Source organism: Cyprinodon variegatus, unplaced genomic scaffold (genome assembly GCF_000732505.1).
Source record: "Cyprinodon variegatus isolate N-32 unplaced genomic scaffold, C_variegatus-1.0 Scaffold417, whole genome shotgun sequence".
NCBI classification, from domain to species: domain Eukaryota; kingdom Metazoa; phylum Chordata; class Actinopteri; order Cyprinodontiformes; family Cyprinodontidae; genus Cyprinodon; species Cyprinodon variegatus.
This window is the reverse complement of record NW_015150870.1, coordinates 504,180-526,783: the sequence shown is the minus strand read 5'-3', so window position 1 is coordinate 526,783 and position 22,604 is coordinate 504,180. Positions and strand designations below refer to the sequence as shown.

The 22,604-nt window shown below is 41.4% G+C and overlaps 1 protein-coding gene across 2 annotated transcripts in view; it reads left to right on the top strand.

The window, feature by feature from the left end:
• tab2 (TGF-beta activated kinase 1/MAP3K7 binding protein 2) overlaps positions 1–22,604 on the top strand; it is a 57,340-nt gene that overhangs the window by 26,749 nt on the left and 7,987 nt on the right. For both annotated transcript variants that reach the window (XM_015388255.1, XM_015388254.1), the window contains exons 2-5: positions 10,571–10,763; positions 13,449–15,114; positions 20,969–21,129; positions 21,223–21,316. In XM_015388255.1, coding sequence (XP_015243741.1) covers positions 10,662–10,763; positions 13,449–15,114; positions 20,969–21,129; positions 21,223–21,316 — 2,023 coding nt within the window. In that variant the 5' untranslated portion in view covers positions 10,571–10,661. The remainder of the gene's footprint in view (positions 1–10,570; positions 10,764–13,448; positions 15,115–20,968; positions 21,130–21,222; positions 21,317–22,604) is intronic.

Below are 22,604 nucleotides of genomic sequence, written 5' to 3'. Positions count from 1 at the left end.
GTTACCTGAGAACTGAGCGAGAACTAAACCGCTCAGAGCCCTACTGATGAACTAGTACCATGCTAGCACGGTTCGGTTTATACTCAACAGTTATCTCGGTTATTGCGCTCGGACCGATCTTGGCACGGTTTCAAAAGGGTAGTGTATATGGGTCTACAAACGGTTAAGTAGAAAAATGTGGATCCACGTGGACGTTGTAGTACATATGTGAGACTGCCACAGAACCAGAACTGTTGAGAAGAATAGCTTAACACATCAAACTCATTAAAGTTTCTCCAACTCTGGTAACTGTTTTCTAAAGTTGATCTCCGGATCCGATTGGATGCGCAACCCTATGGGCGGAATGCCTTCACAGGTGGACCTAATGGGGCCTTAGATGGTCTGACTGATCATTTGGGGAATTGCAACGAAAAGATAAGAGAAGTGGGCTTATTTTCTAACTGAAGGAGTGTATTATTTTATGTGTATCTTACCTAATAACTGCTCCAACCACGGCTGGACATTTCAGCATGCTCAGTGGTGTTCAGACAAGCAAACGACTAGGTTATCTAGCAGCTTTAGTCTCCCACGATCTCAGCAGGGATTTGTTGGGTTTAACCTTTACCTTTCCTGTGATTTATGGAGGTGGAATCTGCACGGACTGTAATGACGACCTGCAGTTTGCCTGACACGAACAACATGTATAGCAAATAGCTGTTATGCCGAACATCTTCAGAAAGGAAAGCAACCCCTTCCTGTAACAAATGTTTCCTGAAATCAGATTTGGAAAATGGTGTTTTTAGATTATATGGTGCATGCTCGATGAGTCTCTGTCAGGGCTTGTCGGCTGGCAGTTAATGTTTCCACAATGTAAGGAAAAACACTGCACAGGACCCTGCTGGAAACACCATCGCTGCACACTTTTGACTTTCAAATGTTTTTGGTAGACATCAAAATGGGTGATTAGTGGTTTAAAATGAAGCTTTTTCTATTTTAAGCTCAAGCTTTGTTTCTGACATAGTACTGTCTGAGCTAGGGCTGAAACAATTCAATGGATTAGTAATTAATTGTAATTTTTTAAATAATCTTAATTTATTTATAGAACTATTTGTGTGCAGCTTACAGTCTGAGTTTTTGGGTTTGAGTTTTTAAACAAAGTTCAAAGAAAGACATGCATGATGCTAAATGTATTAGCTAATATTTATTGCATTTAATGTGGTCCTTATTTTAAATTGTGTACATATATATATATATATATATATATTTGTCCTGTATCATATTTTACGATTCTCAGCTTCTTCCAATTCAGTCATGTTGAGAAATATAAGATAAGATGAATTAATTTTTCATTGGTTTTTATTTTTTAAATGTGAGATTATTAGGTTTTTATTTTTTCAGAATTAGTTCCCAAAAGGTCTGTTAATTGTAATTTCTCAATTTGAATTAGTGAAATGTGAAAGAAATCTGCTCTAAAGAAAAGATCAGAACTTGGCCGCTCTGACTACCATGAAAAACTTGGATATGAGTCATATTAGTATTCCAGTACTTTAGTTGTTTTTTTAAAGTTAGTGTGGGGGAGGGGGTTACTTTAATAAAGATACAACATTTATGTTAGAATCAAAACAAAGGAAGTTAAAAGTCCTGAATCTTGTTATTAACGCTGATCCTCCAAATAAATCCTGTTTCTGTCATTTGCTGATGTGTAGTTTGACTCTGCATGATTCCCCTGAAGCTGCTCCCCCTGTTTGCTCCAAAGAAAAACCAAACTGTTGTTTTTATGGCTGTTTTCAGCTGTTTAGAATAACTCCTTCACTGTGACAAACCTACGGTCATGTGAAAATAATAAGCCTGCTTATGCTGACGTGGTCATTTACATTCTCACCATCCATTTCACTAGAACAAGCCTGAGGGGAGATGGATTATTATTTAGTTATGAAGCTGAAGAGAGGATTCAGGTTCTGTCTGTGGTCGTCTCCCCCTTTAACCTGCTGCTCCTTTAACAGGAGCAGCAGACGCTGTGGTCCTGGTTCTCCTTCCCTGTCTCAGGTTTCTTTCTGCATATCTTCCCCTTCTTTCTCCCCCAACCTCTTTTCTGTCAAATTACTGTCCAATAAGGGCCACTAGTACCAAAAAAACTCCTAAAGTAAGAAATCCTAGCAGCTGATCGAGCTTAAAATAGTCTGGCTCAGGTTACCAGCCAGTTTTCTCTGTGCATCTCTAATACAGACTGAGAGGAAACGCGGGGTTTGTGCAGTCAGACATAGAGACACTGCTGCAAGCTGAGCCTTTGTGTTGCATATGTTTAACTTGATTAGCAAAAACTTTTTGTAGCAAAGAACCGTACAGAAACATGCCTGGATCGACATCATGATCTGTGCATCTGTCGTATTCCTCTAAGATCCGTCATTAAGTGCAGATTTTTCTGAAACTGTTTACATATACATGCTCAGCATTTTTTTTTTGTGTTGCTCCCATAAAATTGCGGAGGAATAAAAGAGGAGGGCAGTGTAAGCTGGAGGGAGGTCACGGTGAACTTAGCTGGGAACATATTTACACCAGACCAAGTGCCCGAGAACTTTGTCAAATAAGCACCTCCCTGTCCTAACCATTTTCTAACCCTTTTAGTAAAAACTGTTTACAGAGAAGAAACAAAGTGCAGGGGAAACGGCGCTGATGATACAGGGAGGCCCTGAGTTAGGCGACCTCTACGCGTTTCTAAAACCTGCCAGTTTCCCACAGTGCCGAGGGAGGGGCTGGTCAACCTACAGAGCTGTTGCTTTCGCCTGCTTCCAATCAACCACCATCTGCTGGCTGCGGTGCTGAAGAATTTTGGATTTCCTGCAAACACACACACACTCCCCCACCGAGCACACAATCGCTCTGGTACCCCTGTGTTTAAACGGTGGGCAACTAAAAGCGGAGCAGGCAGTGTGCTCAGAGAGGCCCAGTGTTTAGCACAGTCAGGGCTCTGCACATAATGTTTTGTTTGTTGCTGTGCTGCCAGCGTTGCTTTGAACCAAACTGCCTGGGCTCCTCTGTAAGCTCTGCTTGCTCCGTGGATGTCTCATCAAGTAGAACTGGAGAGATCTCATTACTGAAGATCAACTCCCATCAGCTCCGCTAAAGCTTCAGCAGAACCTCTCAGGTTGTTTAGGACTTGATTTAATGATGAACAACATGTTCATTGAAGGCAAAGGGGAGGTTTATCCTCTGACTTTAAGGCAGTGGGAAATCACTTTGATTCAGTGGCTCGAGTCTTTTTTGGATTAAAACTCTTTTCTTTTTTTCCCTCTGGAGTTAAACTTCCATGCATTCCTGCTTTTGTGATGGACAAGGTAATTCCTTTGGTTCCTCACTCAGTCTGCACACATGGAAGCAAAGAAGCTCAGTTCTGGTTGCATTCTTTTAAATAAAAAAAAATCTGCTCCTAGAGTTTTTCCCATGATCCTCTGATCGATTAATTGCCACTAGTCATGGCTCCTGTTTTAGAATAGAAGTCCGGTCAGCAAGAAATAATCAATGGATCATTATTTTGTACGTAAAACTAATACGTTTGCTGTGATTTAACAAATTTAGTATCAGTAAAAAATAGAAACAATCATTTTCATCGCAATCACTGGGAGCGGCCATTTTTGCCCAAATATAGTAACCCCTCCCTCCTGCCATCTTCCAGCAGTGACGTCACGGTGCGGTAAGCCTAGCGCCATTCTCCCCGCTTTACAAGCAAAATCAATGGGAACTACTAGACACATCTGCAATCAACAACAATTATTGAAGATTTCCAGAGGACTTCACCATTGAAATTCACCAGAGCTCCAGTGAAACTGACAATGCCCACGTGCATGGCAGCTGGATGCTGGAATACATCTGGTAAAAGTGGAAAAAAAAAAAAAGATTCCTGATCCTTGCCAACTTGAAGAGGGAGGATTTGCCATCGAACTTCTGGCCAGAGAAAAAACCCGTAATATGTAGCCAACATTTGGAAGAAGAATGTTTTCAAGATGACTTGGATAATAGCGCGTTGTGACAAACACCAGATACAGCACTGGGACTTGATCAACAGCCGATACCGCACCGTGACGTCACAAACCAGTAGGTGGCAGTAGTGTTCTTTGGCAAAGATGGATGCCTCCAGTAAAGCACATTCACATGAAAATTACTCTTAATTAAAGTTTGAATTCTGAATATGACCGAACTTTTCCTTTAAAAATAAACCATAATCTTTTCAAACCAGGGTTAGATTGATGTGATGTCAGCTTAGGTGAGACTTTGGTGTTTAGGGTAACAACGTTGAAAGAACCTGTTCCTACGCTTTGAGCTGTTCCTCATTAAAATCACTGTGTGTTTAATTGAGCTTTCATGTGTTACACAAAGCGGTGCATTATAGCTAGAAAAAGACATTTGTCCCTAATTACGAGCATCCCCATAGCATCATGCCACCAGCACCATGTTTAACCATGGAGATGGTAGCTTCCTGAGCACTATAGGACTTTGTTGCAGCCTTTAGGCGGTGATATTAAATGCATCCTTCCTTGAAGGCTGATTTTTAGATCTTTAGATCAACATTCATCCTGTCACACATTCTCCCAGCTGAGCTGTGCATCTCACGGCGTGTTTGTCTAATTAATGTGCTCCTTGTTCACCCTCAGTTGGTGAGGACCTTCATTTCTTGGCACTTTTTCAGTTGGTTCCTCTTTTTTTCCCCCCAGCTGATGAAAAGAGCTCACTGGGATTGTTTTGAAGCATTTAGATCCTAAATGTTCTCTAACGCCTTACTTTTTCACAGAAGCACAAATTGTTTGCCACTCCCCAGAGTGATTTTAGTTGCACAAGTTTTATTTAGGTGCATCAGAGTTAAGGAGGTTGAGTAAAAATGCTTTTCTTTTTTTTTTTAATCTCTGTAAAATAAAAATGGAAAAAGGCTAATTTCCAGCTAGCGTGCATTTTAGTACCGTTCCTCTTGCCTTTAGATAGGAGCCGCTGTAATGTCAAGCTTGACAGGAGCACAGTGATTCCTAATGATACAGGCCAGCCCCAGCAGCACCCACTGCCAAGTCATCTCTTTATTTGTTTTAAAAACTTTCCTGGACTAAAACACAACACTTAGTCAGTAGCTCCTTGCTGCTGGGCTGCTCCATAAATTTGCAGAACAAATAGATGCGATCCTCACCGTTTTAATGCTTTCCTGCAGGATATGCAGCATTTTGCAGGGGATCCTTTAACGTTCCACTCTCTGCATATTGGTTGTGACATTTTTCTTTTCCACTTCTTTCATCGGTGTATTCTGTAAGGGACAGCTCACAGGCCTAATGTCAGGTATTAAGTGGTTTTCTACAGGCTTGTGTTTATTATGTATCTGAGATTGATTTAAGTGATTGGACGTCTTTTTAGTGGAGTGAATGAGTTCATTGATGGTGTACTGCAGGCGTTGTCCTTCCAGAAACCAGTGTGGAGCTGTGGGTCAGTGCTTTGGCTCTGTGAATAACAGCCTCGGCAAAGGAAGCTTTGTCTCTATCAGAGCTGGCTGTGCAGCAGCTCCTCAGGCGCTGTTCCACTGCAGCCCTCAGGGACAGCAGGGCCTAATCTGCCAGCTTCACTCTGTCGCTGCGTTTCAGCGCCATGCAGGCCTATAATTACCTACAGTAAGGAGGTGTGTGTGCATTTTTGTGGTTGTTTTTTTGAGGCTGGGAGACAATCTATCCACATTCTGACCTATAGCTGGGTCAGTTGTACGAGTAAATCTTTCCCACAGCTTTGCAGCTGCCAGGCCTCCTGAGTGGACTTAATAGTAGATCACCGCTCTATGATTAACGTACAAAGAACAACAGAAGGGATCCCCACAGCTAGCCGTATACAAACAAAAAGCTCCATTAGTGAATGGAATATATAATAATAATAATAATACATTTAACTTCATCTCAAAAAAACATGTCAAAGTGCTACAGAAAATGAAATGCTACATGAAAACACAGTTAAAGGGGACCAAAAGCTTTGTTAAAAAGAAAGGTTTTTAGGCCTTTTTTAAAACACTCATTGTTTGGAGTGTGAATTTGGATACTTTGGTTACGCTGCCAAAATGTATCTGAAAGTAGGTTCAGATATAATGGAATTGGTGTATTTGCCAGTAAAATTTGTGTTTTGACCCCTACAGTTAGATATATAACTATTATTTAGCTTATTTATTCATCTTTCTGGTATATTTTAGATTAAAGACGCTGCAGCACGTCTTTTATCTGGCACATTACCCCAATTTTAGCCTCATTACACTGTCTTGCTGTACATTTTAGGATTCATTTTAAAGTTCTTTTTTTTTGTTTTTTAAGTCTCTCCATGGTCTTGCTCCATCTTATCATTCTGAGTTGCTGCACCTTCATGCACCATCGCAGATGCTTAGCGGCGATCCTGCTTTCTCTGTGGCAGCTCCAAAAATGTGTAACGATCTTCCATCGCAAATTAAATTGTCTACTTCTTTGTCTGATTTTAAATCACTCTTAAAAACTCTTTGCCTTGGCTTTTTAAACTGTGATTTTAGTCTGTGATACATTATTTATAATTTTTTTTTTTATTATAGATTTTAAAGTTCTGATGTTAATTTTGTCAGCTAAAGACATGTTTTAGAGTCTGTATACTCCAGTTAAAGGTATAGTAGAGGATTTTCTTTTTCCAGGTGGATCATCTAAATCAGTGGTCCTCCTAATTGTCAATCATTTTGGCGATGTGTTTATGTAAGGCCGTCCTGCATGCTCGTCCCCATTTTTATTTACCGGTGGTGAGTCTGACATACTGGAAAAATTGCAAAATCTTCTTTTGTAAAGTAAGCTTGTATGAGCGATGCAAACAGAGCGTATACCAGGAGAGGTTAATGGAAGTGGGGAGGGCGGGTCTTTTCAAAAATTGCGAAAATCCTCCACTATACAGTACCTTCAATGATTAATAATAATAATAATTGAACTTTATTGATCTCACATTGGAGAAATTCCCTCTCTGCATTTAACCCATCCCCTTGGGGAGCAGTGGGCTGCCACTGTGCGGCGCCCGGGGAGCAGTGTGGGGTTAAAGGTCTTGCTCAGAGGCAGGCTGTGGGGATCGAACTATGTACTCTCAGAACACAAGTGCACTGCTCTAACCACTAGGCCAAATTTACTAAAGATCACTAACTTATTATTTCAATGATAAATCACAAGCAATCGTTTCAGCCCTAGTTCACATTTTTACCTCATTTTCTGACTTGATATAACATGAATATAATAAAAATTTTTTAGAGTTGCTAAATTTCCCCATTTTGTTTGTTTTTTTTTTGCTTGCCTGGATGTTTAAAGACAAGAAAACGCCTGAGATGATGTTTGCTATTTCCGTCATTTTGATGGCCAGATATTTGCTCTTATCACCCTCTAAGGAAGGACACTGAGAAGATAGAATATCTCCTTCAACTAGAGATTGACTGATCTATGGGGTTGATCTCTATAGATACTCATTTTATTCTTTAAGAGAAGCAGATCAACATCTGAACAGCTATTAGATAATTTTTAAGATGTTTTAAATCTGTTTTTTATGGTTGTTTAAAAAAATGAACGGTAAAGTTGACACCCAAAGCCGTCTTTAGTGTGTTTGAGTTAGCATTGATGCCTTAAATGCAGCTCCTGCTGCTGTCCTGTTGCATCTGAACGGGTCCTGCTCCTCAGACCAGGTCATGGCCTTTCATGATGCCTCTCCTTCCTGACCTGTTGCCCCTCCCAACATCAGCTGCAGGCGGATGTTTTGCAGAGATGATTCATGACTTTTCAGTTGTGACTCTCTACTTCCTCATCGCTCAGATCAAACAGATACAGCTGAAAACCTGAAGCCGGTGTGACTGGAGTAACACGTCTGAACTTTTCCTCAGTTTAATAATCAGATCTAATGTCTTCCTGGATCTGGCCTCTCCTTAAGGTTCCTATAAGTTCTGCAGCTAAGGTCTGTGCTGTGAGCCTCCCTGTGGTTTTTCTCTCTGCGTCATGAAGCGCTGATCGCAGTACAGCAGAACAGGAAGAGCTTCTTGTGTCACAGTGTTTTGATTGGCATGTTTGAAGCTCCCACAGGAGGATGTTTTGAAAGAGCGCGGTTACGAGGAAAGTGTGAGAACACAGAAAACATGGCCGCCACGCACTTCAAGGTCCAGAGACCGCCTCTGTGCTTCTAATCATTAAAGACTGGGATTGATGAGGAACTGAATTTAAATCTTTTTAATGTGAAGCTGTACAGTGCTAACGAGCTTCTATGTGGGTGTTTAGTTTATGTACTGAGAACGGAAATCTCTCTCTACTCTCTCAACTGCGAGTTGTTTAATAATTACTCAGCTACCAGTTCACTGCATGGTCTACATGGCTGAGACTGAGGAGGCACTTTTCACCAGGTCCTCTGCTATGGAGTGAATTTTGCTCCGTTATTGTTGCAAGCAAAAAACACATCCACAAAATGTAAATGATGCAATAAGAAAACTTTGAAGAAAAAATATCAGAGAAAGCAGCAAAGTTACTCACAAACATTTTTCAAATTATTTTATACATTTTATTTATGTTTTATTTTTTTTTGCATATTTAATTTTTTTTTCTATCTTTCGAAATGATTTTTACAGATTTAGTTTCTCTAAATTTCTCTTCGATTAAGTTTTATGAATTTCATTCTTTTTAAATAGACTTTTCCAGATTTTGCCTTTGGCTTTCCTCCGGGCTGAGGAGCAAAGACTCACTTTACTGTTGTCACTGAGCGAACGTTTGTAATTGGCTGGAAGTGAAGAATATGACATGTATGCTGGTGAAGATTCTCAAGCTGCATTCACACCGAATCCCCTGTCACACCTTGACGACAGAGACCAGGGTACGCCTAAAGTACTGAAAAACTGGCATAAACGCTGGCATACGTTGGATTAGTTATGGGTAGGTTTTGAATAGGTTATAATCACGCTGAAGAACGCTGACATACAGCGAATACGTTGAGACGTATGCCATCGTTTTCCATATGTGGGGCATAAGCTACAGGTGAATTATCTGATTGTTGACACATGTTATGTTAAGTGTAAGTTACTCATGGCGTCTAGCTTATCCTAAATCTATGAGTAACTTCTCCTCCAGACTTCATCCTCATCATAGGGTGAGTGTGATGGATCCTGCTTGCGTTCAAGACCAACAAACTTCCTAGCAGACATGATGCTGAATCTGCTGCGACTGCAAACCTTCTTTCTTTCTTTTTCTGTTTTCTTTTTATTTATTCAGTTTTTTTGGGGCGGGTGCATTGCTACTACTGAGGGGAGCAGCTTTAACTGATGCTTCGTAATGCGTTACGCTGCCTTGCGTTAGGCTGTCGTTGGACATAAGGTCTGGATTCGTTATGAATACTCTATGTATACGCCCAAAATTGAAAAAATATATAGCAAGTTCAGCGTATGCCGGAGCTTTAGGAAATTCTGGGAGGTTGGGCATACACTGGTTAACTCCGCAAGGTGTGACACGACCCTAAAAAGGTCTTACAATCTTAGATCTGGCCTAAAAATATTTTTGATTTTGTTTTGAGTTTGCTCTACTGATGAAGATAGATGTAAGTGCAATAATCTGCCAGTGCAGTAAGACAATGGCAGTTGTTTAGAACTTTGGTTTTGAGAATAATAATAAGAATTGAATCAAAATCAAACTAACTTTTTGGCCGTTTTTGTACTGTGGGGGACCCTATGAAAGCTCAAAGGTGAGGCAGGCAACGTAGCAGGAATGTCAGACTTTCTGTTTTCCTCAGAAGTCCTCTTTAGTAGAGATCAACAGAAACAGGTTCATAAAGGACGATGCAGATAGCTGCTATCATTTCTTTCTCTGCACATATTTCCATAATAAAAATGACAGAAGCCCTCAATTTAAACAAAGCAAATAAAAATTTTAACAAATCCATCATTAACTATGGAAAGCAGACGGAGGAAGGAGATACATTTACATGCACGGCTGCTAAATTATCTGAACAAATCGGTAGGCTGATCTGGTGGTCTTTCTTTAATTTAGTGCTGAATCTCATGTCTGCAGAGCTGCTGCTGTTTAGACCCTGTAGCTCTGAGTAGTGTGATGTCACACCTTTCACAGCCTAAGCTGCTCATCTCCTTATTCTTTATCTTTGCTCCTCCTTCATCTCTGTTGGCCTGCTTTTTTCTTTTTCCTATTACTTGAAATAATTGTTTTGCAGAGCTGCTTAATCATTGAACTAAAGAGAAATCCATCCATCCCAGACTACTGTTGAACCTCCTTGTTTCTTTAATAAATGAATAATGATGTTAGGAGGAGTTGGAGTGGCTGGTTTCCTGTGTAGTCGGTCAGAGTCTGTTTCCTCCCTCTGCTTCTCCTTTGTGGGGAGGAGCCCCTCTGACATGAACGCAGCCTCTTCTCATCAAGGCTGTCTGAAATCTTGTAAATCTTTAGGATTAATAAACCAAGCGGCCTCTTCCAAAGCACTTTATTTTTTATTAAAAGGGAACAAATCTAAAGCTGCTTGTTCATGCTCAGTATTATTTAGTGAACCCTGCTTGAAAAACCTTCCCTTCGTCACTTATTTGTTTGTTTTTTTCCCTCTCTTTCAGTCCAGACGTTCAGAATGAAGTTGGGTCTGTGCCACAACTGATGCTCCCGTCTGCTGAACTCAACGATCGATCCTGACCTGGTAGCATACGAATGGCCCAGGGAAGCCAGCAGATTAACATTCAGGTTTTGCACGAGCTGCGCCAGAAGTTCCCAGAAGTCCCAGAAGTTGTCGTCTCTCAGTGCGTTTTGGAGGTAGAGAAATTCCTCACTCTTTAAAAACAAGCTTTTCACCAAACACTAAAGTAAAATGTTTATATTTTATTCACCTCCTTGGTGAATAAAAACAAACATGATGTGATCTACTTTTGAGCATCTGGCATTTTAAAAGTGAATTCTAAATAATAAATAAATGTCTAGAAAGATTTCTTGTTTTTACTGATAAGAAAATAAAGTTTTGTGTCAGAAATACAAAAATCAAGATAAAAAAAACATTTAATTGATCTAAAGGTGATTGATCTCATTGAGGGACATATGATTAATTGATTGTATTCTTTTATTTCAAGGACATTTTTCCATAACATGAAGGGATAAATCTAATCTAAAGTTAATTATACTTTAATTTCTTGTTCCAGCTGTATTAAATACTGACTGAAAAAACAAAATGTGTATGTACTGAATTACTGAAGACATAAGGATGAATACAAAATGTGAAACCGTTACATTTTTCCAATAAACACTAATACTATTGTTAAAAGATGGGGTATGTCGCTGTGATATCAGAGCGACACTATTGAATTAACACACTAAAGGCTGGCTAACTGCTAGCATGTCTTTTTCCATCATGCTACATATGTTTTAGCGTAATGCCCTCCACTTTCCTGTCACCGCATCCTCACCTTTTAAACACAGCAGATAATTCTGCTGCTCCTCCATGCAGCACAGCTAAATGGGAGCTATTTAGGTAGGAACTAAAGGAGTTTATCCAGAGTTTATATTTACAACCAGAACCTCAGAAAGTTCTTTCTGTATCCTTGGATCCATTAAACTGTTGAAACAATCTGGATCCATTTATGGTTCTGCTCTAGCAGGCCTGGCTTTACTCCACTGATCTCTATTTATTCACTGGATTGCTGATTGGACGTTGGTAGTACCGGGTTCAAGCGAAGCCACCGGCCGCCATATTGCTACTCCCTAGTTAGACCGGTTGCAATGGAAACAATCTGTGCGCTACAGCATCGAGCAATGATGATGTTCTCATTTTCAGGGGGGCTTAAGACTTAAAATTTAGGGGTGTAAATAATAATTGTTTAGTATCGATGCATCAATCCAACAGCCGACGATCCCATGCTTCGACATGTCCGCAACAGTATTGATTCATGTTTCATGGTCTATTTTATCCATTTGCTCCTGGACGTAATTCTGACTCCCGTGCTGCAGTGGAGCTAAACCGATTTTGCCCTCCTACCTCACTTCCTCTAGCTACTACCCTCTTTCTGCCTGCAGTGTTTTTTTGATGCAAGGCCTTTCAGAATCTATAACAGGGGCATTATTATTCTTCAGTGAATGAGGTTTTCATAGGCCTAGGTGGAGAACAACTTTGCTACTTCTGTTATTTGCTGTTGTTTCTCAAAAAAAAAAAAAAATGCAGAACGATATTACAGCTTTCATTGATTTATTTCAAATTTGAAACATTGTCTAGCCTGTAAGAAAAAAAAAGAAAAAGGAAAAGTTACCAATTAATCGTATTGTGGTGTATTCTTGAGTATCGAAAATAATCGAATCGTTGGGTCAGGAAATTGATACTGAATCGAATCGCCATGATGGGTGTGATTTACACCCCTAATCACATTGCATAGTCATTATGAGGTCAGTAAAGTCTCTAAATCATGTAATATAAAATATTATACAAACCCATTACTATAGAATTAATGTGTTAATGGAGCAGAATAATACAGATGTGCTGAAAGTGCATTTTTACTGCGTGTCTCCGTGGGAGTGGGGAGCACCAACATGGTAGATGATGGCTTCACTTTTTTGGGCCAATCGGCAATCCAGTGAATAAATAGAGATCAGTGCTTTTCTCTAGCATTATCACTCTTTCAAAACCAGTTAAGCTATGGTTAAGAATGAACAACAGCGCCTCTAGTGGACAAACTAACATCACTACACTGAAAAAAATTCCCTCTAAGCGGATGATATCAATAAATTGGACGTAAAAAACTTTAATCCTAACAATAAAATGACAGTTTAAAAAAACTTTTTTCTTACACACCATCGCCTTCACTTTAATTTCACACATCCTGATGCCTCTGGGTTACTATGGTAACTACCTACCATGCAGCAGTGCACCATATGTTTAGAGACAGACGTTATTTTAGTGGGTATGGGGTATAGGGGAGTGGAGGCCTAGTGGTTAGGGCATAGAGCTTGAGCTGAGGTTCTGAGTTCAAAACCCAATCCCACAGACTGCCACTGTGGACTCTGAACCCTGATTGCGCCCCAGGCCACACAATGGCAGTCCGCTGCTCCGCAAGGGGATGGGTTAAATGCAGAGGTACATTTCTTCAATGTGAGATCAAGTTCAATTATTGGTTTCCTCTCTCCTCACTACTGACCTGTTTTTTTGTTCTACCAGCCTGTGGTTTGTTGAATAGCTATAAGTAATGCAGCCTAGTGGAGAATGGGCAGGATAAATGTACTTTTAGAGGGGGAGATATGGATAGACCATAATGAAGTTGTTTTAATGTGTTTTATGTTTCCTATTGGCATTGATCTGCATGTAGTTGTTAGCAAAGAGCTGCTGATATTCATGTTTACTCAGAGATCAGTGAACCTGCACAGCCAGAGAGTGAGTTTGGACAGGCGTCTCTCTAAAGCATCAAACTGTAACCCATTCATTGCCATCTAATGAATCCTTTCTTCTCCTTCTCCTTGCAGTGCAACAACAACCTAGACGCTTGTTGTAAGTACTTGTCCCAGGTCAGTCCAGGCTACCTTTACAGCGACGGAGGCAATCTGAGCTTTTCCGACGACCCCAGCTTGGCTCGGCTCCGGAAGCACATGACCCAGCTGAACCTGGGCCTGCAGTCTCAGAATGTGCATGCGGCCCCGGTTCAGGACGGCCTGAGAATGAACGGCAGCAGGACTCTGTCCCACAGCATGAGTGACGGGCCCCTCCAGACAGGACAGGCCCCCAGCAGTGACTTTTTTCAGCACGAGTCCAAGTCAGCCCCGGTGCAGGTACCCCCCACTCTCAATGTTTTCAACGTGATGGAGCCCAGCCGTAAGCCGCAGCCTCCGCAGAACCTAGCGCTCTACACTCTAGGACCCAAGGGTCATGGCGGGGGTCCGCAGCAGACCCCGCGCTTCAACCCCATCACAGTGACGCTGGCCCCGAATCCCCAGACCGGCCGCAACACCCCCACTTCTTTGCACATACACAGCGGGCCCCAGTCGGGCCTGGGGAGCCCACAGGGCAACTCCATCTTCATCCGGCCGTATGTAAGCCAGTCCAGCTCGGGGCGGCAGAGCCAGCAGGCGGGGGGGAGGGCCCAGTACAGCCCCACCTCTCAGCCACAGCAGCAGATCTACCAGTTCTCCCATTCCTCCCCCCTCCCCAGCTCGCGCCCTGTCCCCCAGCACTCCTCCTCACATACCTCACGGACCTCTCACGTCTACATGCCCATCAGCTCCCCCACTAACCCCCAGGCGCCTGCCATCCCCTCCAGTGGAAGCATGGCGTCGTCGTCTAGCATCCCCTCCTGTCCCTCTTCGTCCTCCTCCTCTTCCTCAGTCATGCCCTCCTCCCAGTCGACCGTCAGCCAGTACAACATCCAGAACTTCTCCACCGCCCCCCGGAAGAATCAGATCGAGATCAAACTTGAATCTCCTCAAAGGAGCAATTCCAGCGCCGCTGTGAGGCGGCCGAGCAGCGGGCACTGGTCATCTTCCTCCTCCTCCTCCTGTCCTCCTTCATCTTCCTCTTCAACTGGAGCGGCTACTGTCACCAGCACCCCTCTGTCCATCGGAGGGCCGGGCTCCTGCCGCAACCAGCCAACTGTTTACATCTCTGCCAGCCCCCCCACTGCTGCTACCGCCCCCTCTGAGGAGGTCATGATGCCGCCGCCGAGCTCCCGCTCCCAGCCCAAGTTTTACATTTCTGCCAGCGACGAGGGCGGAGCCAGAAACCCTCCTACAGTCTACATCTCAGCTAACCCTCAGATACAGGGGCCCTCTGGCGCCAGGAACATCGGGGGGCAAGTGAGCATGGGCCCCGCCTACATTCACCACCACCCGCCTAAGAGTCGCCCCTCTGTGGGAGGCGGAGGCCCCGCCTCTTCGCCTCGTGTTGTAGTGACTCAACCCAACACCAAATATACCTTTAAAATCACTGTGTCTCCCAACAAACCCCCGGCTGTGTCCCCTGGAGTCGTGTCCCCGACCTTTGAGCCCAACAACCTCCTCAGCCTGCCGTCGGACCACCACTTCCCCGAGCCGGAGCCGCTGCATCTGTCCGACCCCGACCCGCTGTCGCCGCACAGAGAGCGGCCCAGCGAGCCCCGCAGGCTCAGTATGGGTTCTGATGACGCGGCGTACACACAGGGTGAGCAGCGCTTTCTATTTTCTCTTCTCTACAGGAAGTGATGTCCCATTTGTCGAATAAAAATAAGCCGAGACTTGTTTAGTCACCTTGTTAAATGGCAGAACTCCGTCTTAGAACGCAATACTTTTCTTTTAAGACTGACAATGATTTTTTTTTTACTTTCGGCTCCTTAAGATCGCCAATTAAATGTAAAATAATAGCAAATATTGGTAATAATATGTTGAAACTCAAAAAGAGATTTGATCCTTAAAAAACGGGTGCAATACAGTTTTTCCGAGTGGAGTTGCCATATGTTGATGTCATAAGAAGGGGCGGAGCCCTGAGCAGATCTGCTTCCTACAGCGGCCGATTCAAGGAAAAAAGCGCTGATATCTGTTAAAATATTATAAAATATATATAAAATATATCTCTAGTTCTTTTAACCAAACAATAAGCATTTTCATTATCATCATAGCTTTAAAATCTAGAGGAGTTCCACCATATCACTGTAGTTGAGCTGCTCACTGTTATTGGAGATAAATCCTTATTCAAAAGGTTTTATTCAGCGATAAAAGGCAATTTATGGTTCTACATCTGTCCTACAGTATCCTAGAATATTCTTTTGGATATTCATATAAATATCCGTTTTTTTTCAAACCAGAGGTAATACTCTTTCCTTCGCTGCTGCACCTCTTCTCCCCCTGAAGGTGCCGCTCCTTTCACGACGTCGACTTTGAGCAGGCATGCACTGTAAAAATGTAAATGTAGGTTAGACAGCTTACCAAGCAATTAAAATGGTTTACATTTAAAATTAGTAAAATAAACATCTGTTATTGTATTTGCTGTGCATAATATCTAATTATTTTATTTAACTGGCAGGTCAGCTCAGATTTACTTTCAAATACACTGATTTTGAGAAACTAAATTATCTTAGATTAATTTCCACATGATTTCTTTCTAAAGTGGGCATGGTGTTTACTGGACAGACGCAGCGGGAGTAAAAAAGGTGCTTCCTGGAGGGGGGTGCCCTACCTGGGACAACTGTAGTAAGGATTTTGTTGATTAAAAAGTATCATAACCGTTGAAAGCTAAAATAAAACATTGAATGCTATAGGCCAGAGGTCACTTATTAGCGGACCAGGGTCCGGATCCGGACCCACCTGCTCGCTAATCCGGACCCAACCTGATTTCAAACATTTATAAATTACCGCATATTTGCGTGTCTAATTTCACTTGCACTGCTTTTTCTGTTAATACGGTAAAGCCCTCCAGAGCGTCCGGCTCCAGGCTACACGTGATCCAAATGATCCAATGAGCTGCTGTCAGTCTGGGTTGCTGCTGCTGCTACTTTTAGACACAGCAGGCAAACCTGTGGCAAGCCGGGCGATGGGAAAGAAGGAGAAGAAGATGAGAAAAAGAGAGCAGAGAAAGTGTGGACTGCTGGAAGAACTGTGGTGAACTGGTAAAAGAAAAGTGAAATGGTGCTCAAAGGAGACCCTGCACATTTAGAGCAGGCATCCCCAAACTTGGTCCTCGGGAGCTGCTGTCCTGCAGGTTTTAGAGGTTTCCTTGCTCAAGAACAGCTGCTTTTAATTGAAAGCTGATTAACAGGCTTTTGCTCTACTGCAATCATTATAATCAGTTGTGCTTAAGCATTGAAACCTCTAAAACCTGCAGGACAGCGGCCCTTGAGGACCGAGTTTGGGGATGCCTGATTTAGAGGATGTTTGGCTCAACCTGCTGCTGTGAAGCAGGATTCTCCACCATGAACAGAATCAACAATAAATCTGGATCCAGGCTCAAAATGAGCTCCTTGATATGTGCTTTAGAATGGCTTAGTCTCCATTTAAACCCAGGTTTAAAGCCTTGCAGGGCAGCATAAAGCCCACTGCTCTCATTAAGACAGAAAATGGTCAGTTCAGGTGTTTTATTAAATATGTGAATCAGGAAATTGTCTATATACCAAACTAAATGATTGTTGTTCTCTACTACAAAACACACTCTAGATTTTAAAGATTTTGAAAGATTAGAATTTTATTCTCCGGACCTTCACTGTTTGATGATTTTCTTTATTCGGACCCCAGTGATTTTTGTTTGCTTACCCCTGATATAGGCTCTTTATCTATTCCACGTCTTTGTTCATGACAGATGAAGAGAACTTCCCAAACGACACCAGGAACAAGGGACATTGTTTCTCAGCTGCTTTGAACTGGTTTTATTAGTGATTAGCTCAGTGAATAAATATAAGCTCCTCCTCTCTCTGGAGTTTCTGTTCAGTAAGTATTCATACCGTTGATTGGTCAGCTACAACGCTGCCAGATGATCCATCCTTCATGCTCCATAGCACATAGATGTCAGACAATACAGCTCAGCAGCAGGCTCCTCCTGATGATCATAATTCGCCTTGCATGTCTTGAGCCTATATAAAACATTTCCATATGTACAGCTTAGAAGATCACTTCCTATGGAGTCTAACAGCCATGTTGGATTGGAAACTACCGTAAAACTCATTAAAGCGGTTTAAACTTTGATCTTTCTCTGGTTTTTAGGCAGAAAAGGTTTTCCTATTTTTATTCTTACTCGTTTTATTATCCCATAGAGGCTTTAGTAACCAATAAAGTATATACTGTATAATTTGAAAAGTTTCTTACAAAAACATGGACTTTAAAAGTATTTGTTGAGTGGGGCTGTGTATACTTGCTGTCAGCGCCGTGGCGGAGACTTTTCCACACGGAGGATAAAAGCAGAGGTGAGCTGCAGAGTAGGGACCGGTGTGATGACTACAGCGTGAGTCCTCCACAGTAAAGGCTCTGTTTGCCCCCATCAGCCCCTGACTACAGATCCTGTAGTGAGTCAAACATGTGCATGCAGAGCACTGCTCTTTCCTTTTTTGGACTTTCAACTGTATCATGTGTGAGTCACTGGCTTTGGCTCTGTGGCGACTGCTCCACTGAACACTTGATGTGCATTAGTTTTAGTTTTTTTTTTTTTTTAAACCCTGCTATTGATCGGCCGCCTTACGGCAGGCTGAGGTGTGTTTTAGAGCCACCTGATTCAGACACACCTGTCACCACATAACGGTTAATTTAACTCTGTTTTTACCACCAGTCGCCAAAGATCGTATCGCTCTTTGTTTGACAGCAGAATATCATTTTTTTTGTGTTGCGCAACGTTTCACCTCCTGTTGCGCGTGTAAAGACCTGTTAGAAATGTAGCTGCGCTGTTAGGCCGGTTCAGCTTGAAAAAAAGAAAACCTCGAAAGTTCTGATGGTCTTTTTTACTTTGAACAGATTTCTTTGTGTTTTTGGATAATCATTAACGTTAAAGGTATAGTTGGTAGAACAAGAAAAAGAGCCTTAAGGTAGTATTTTGGTAACACCCCAATCTTCAAATCCTAAATCACCATGGCAACAGGTCAAATCTAAACCTTGATTGGCCTATAAATACTCATAGAGCTTATCTTTGTGCTTCTTCTCTCCCTGCCAGGAAGAGTAAATCAAAAGATCCTCCCTGAAATGTTGCGTTCAGATTTAGCTGTTGTTGAGTAAACTGGCGCCGCTGCACCAGCAAAGAGCTGTCGTCCCTGCAGGCTGGAGCTCCACCCGTTGGCCCCTACCCCTTCAGATGCTAGCTTAGCTCCTGACATAAAACACCGACAGCATCAGATCAAATATCTCCACTTTGACGCTTTAGAAACTTGTCCTAAACTAGAGGCTTTGTGGAGCGTAACGACGTTAGCTGGCTCTTATCTGCTCCATGTAAACCCACCTCCAACCGTTAAAGGGGCCCAGTCACTCCCCCCCACACATTTGTAGTTTGCTTTAGTTCCATACAGAGGCTTTCAGATTAAATTGAAGAGCCCTTTTGCTTGTTGTATATCATTTCTGTGTTTTATGCCTCTTTTTTGGGTCCATTTGACATTAGACTTAAAGTTCAGTTTTGCCACATTTCATTTGCCCAGAAACAATTTTTACTTGCCCAGTATAATGTTTGATAAATATAGTTTCTAATATTAATTTCTGTATATATATCAATGAAACATGTTTGTTTTTTTAATGTTTTTTGTAGTTCAGTATTTTTTAAGTTTCCAGGTTCCTGGTGTGTATATGCATGCGTCAGATAATGAACTCAAGCCTACATTACAGTATTAACATGCTTTTCAATCTTTCCTGCACATTCTTTTCGAACTAAACTTTGCTTTAAACTGTTGTGTGTTTGGAAAAATATAAATTGTAATGTTAAAAATCTAACAGGTTAAAACAGGTTAAAAACTAAAGACAGAAGTCAATGTCACAAATGAAGAACTTTTATTTTAGAGTCACGGTATGTTTATACAAGATAATACTGTTAATATAATGTGACTTTTCTAGAGAATCATTAGACATAGTTATTTTATGCAGGGTTTCCAGTCTTACATAATTTCAGAATTCCCTGACTTTTAACTGACTCAGGATTAGTTTTCCCTGACAAAATAAATGCAGCAACAAGACAATAATAATAACAGGTCACCAATTTAACAAGTTTAGCTCTATAACATTTAAATGCACCTCTCCAACGTCTAAGAGAAAAACATTTAATGACCATTTTTTTTAATGTATGACCTGCATCACTGTACAGAAGACTGCCATATGATAGCCATATTTACACTGTGCGCATGGCATACAATTATGCCAATTTTCCTAATACCTGACTGATCATTTTTAATCTAGGGTTATCTGGGTGGAGGGTAAAATAGGTGGTGGGTGTGTTACTGTACATACATTTTTTTGCCTTGTTGTTGTTGTTCCCGGACAAAAATCACGCCATCTGGAGGAAAATCACGCGAATTGTGTACAAAACAACAAAAATTGCGCCGGCAATGCTTCTGGGTCATTTTTATCGAATGTCATGATTTTAAAGTAATTTTGAGTGATAAATAAATTTTTCTTGCGATCATTGCACTTGCCTGGCGGGCAAATGCAATTTTTTAAATAAAAACGACTTGCCCCGGGCGATTGGGCAATGTATATATATATATGAAAGTGGCTCTATTTATTTGCCTTATCTGACCAACCACCTCTGGATGTTTCCTGCCTCAGGCTGTTTTTTTTATATTAGATGTTGGTGGAAGTAAGGCTCTGGAATGGGGGAGTTTTCCTAGTTTACTTTGCAATACCACAAGACCAGAGGTATGATATTGCACATGGTCACAATGAGTAAGCAAGGATGTAACTTCCCCAGATGAGCACCAAAAGAAATGAAAAAAAATCTAAAATCTAGTGTGAGGAAGCAGGAGAAATGCTGAACACCAAGAGAAATGAAACATTTGTAGCCATCAGAGGACAGTGTGACTTTTTAAAGCCTCTGCAGAGCACAGATCTATAGGGGCTGCCAGCAGGTACAACGATGCATCTGCTAATCATGCCTGGCTCAAACATTTTGTTTTAGACTGAAAAGGACCAAGTAAACATTATTAGAGACCAACATTTCACGTATATATAACTATATTTTAACAGGAACATCTGACAATGTTTAGTGCATTACTGGGTCCTGTAGGAGGATCCCTGTTAGCATGGCCTCTAGAACTGGTTCCTAAAGCCTCACCCTTCCTCAGTGATCTCTGCAGGGCAGTGATGGAGCATATGAACAGATACAGAGAGAGAAAAAAGAATAGACGCTGGCATCATGTGGTTTTTACACCAAACATTACAAGTCAGCTTGACTGTGGTGGTGGAGGTTAGAGACAGGCTACTTCCTGGAACAATGTCACTTCTTCCTCTACACAAAGGTGGCCTAACGTGTTTCAGCTTCCATTGGTGACATTCTAATGTCTGTCTGAATGTTGAGCCAAACCTCCTCCTCCTAATAATGAGTTTCTCTTTCTCTCTGCCTTCAGCGTTGTTGGTTCACCAGAAGGCTCGAATGGAGAGACTTTGGCATGAGTTGGAAATGAAGAAGAAGAAGCTGGAGAAGCTAAAAGAGGAAGTCAATGAAATGGAGAATGACCTGACCAGGAGAAGGCTGGAGAGGTCCAACTCAGCCTCCCAGATTCCTTCTGTAAGAGGATTGTGTCCGGATTTCAAACCAGCATCCTCAGGTTTTCTAAATAAGGAAGAAAATGACAAGTCTTCTCTTCTGTTCTTCCTTCAGATTGATGAAATGAAGAATCTGCGATGCAAAAATAGGACTCTGCAGATTGACATTGACTGCCTCAGCAAAGAAATTGATCTCATCCAGACAAATGGTAGGAACCAGTTTCTTCTGTCACTCCTCTAATTCTCACTATTTAGTCTTTGATATTTTCCAGTCAAACATCCTTTTTTTTTTTTTTTGCGTCTCTGTTTTGTGAGGCGGTAAGTAATTAAGTAAATAAAGCAGGGAAGCAGCAGCCGGCTCACCTCCTCTTTGCACAGCGTGCTGTTAGCTACCAGTTCTTCCTGAATTGCTTCCTGTTGCTGCCGGGTAACGAGAGATTTACAGCCCCCACGACAGGACGGCGCTGCCACAGGCTACACAACGGTTAAGGAAGGATGTGCTGCCTCTCCTTCATAGATGTGTGATTGATAACGCACTTCATAAAGTATTTCTACATACGGGCAATGCTTAAGTTTAAATCTCAAGGAAGAATAAAAAGAAACCAGAATCCAGGAGCTTTTGTTTTTTTACCTTTAGCCAAGAAATCATGTGCATGATGGCAGCAATTGTTGATTTTCCGTTTCCACTGTCCTGATTTTTTTTAACCTTTTTATAAATGAAAATCTGTAAAACATTTAATTTAAATTCAATCTTTTTTAAATGTTATTGTCATCGAATTACATACATTTTTAACTGTCCAGATAATTTTAAAAACAAAATCTTTCCACATAAATGCTCTCTTCGTCTAACAGAGATTAAAAGTTCTATAAATCTACAACAGCTTCACATTCATCTCACTGACAAATGAAACGCTGAAATAAGACGAAGAATATCTGATGATATCTGACCACATTAAAATGTTCTTTACCTTTAAGTTAGCGTTTTTGTTCCCTTACAAATGGAATATGTTTTGTAAATGGAAATTTGAAAATATTCCAATCCAGAAATGAAACTTGGAGACGTCTTTATCCTGAAAAAGGATGAGACTGACTTTGCTGTATTCTCAGGAATTTGATTAAACATATTTCAATATATTTTTCATTTATTTCTATATTTCAGATTCAGTTTATATATATTTTTATTATTATTTTTTTTTTTAGTTCTCTTTTTTTCAGATGTGAGTTTTATGAATTGCAATCTTTCTGATTGCGTTTTCCAGATCACATAGGCCGTTTCTTAGTTCACAAGAAAGTGAGTTTGGACTCGTCAACTATGTTCTTGCCAAGAACAAAAGAAAGTGTGGGCTCGGGAAGAATGGGCGCACGCAGCATAAATATGGGTCAATTGGAACAGAAGCGTACTGATGACATCACCAGACCTATTGGGTCTGCTGGATGTAAGCAGCATTTCTATTGGCCGCTGGATGTAAGCAGCATTTCTATTGGCCGCTGGATGTA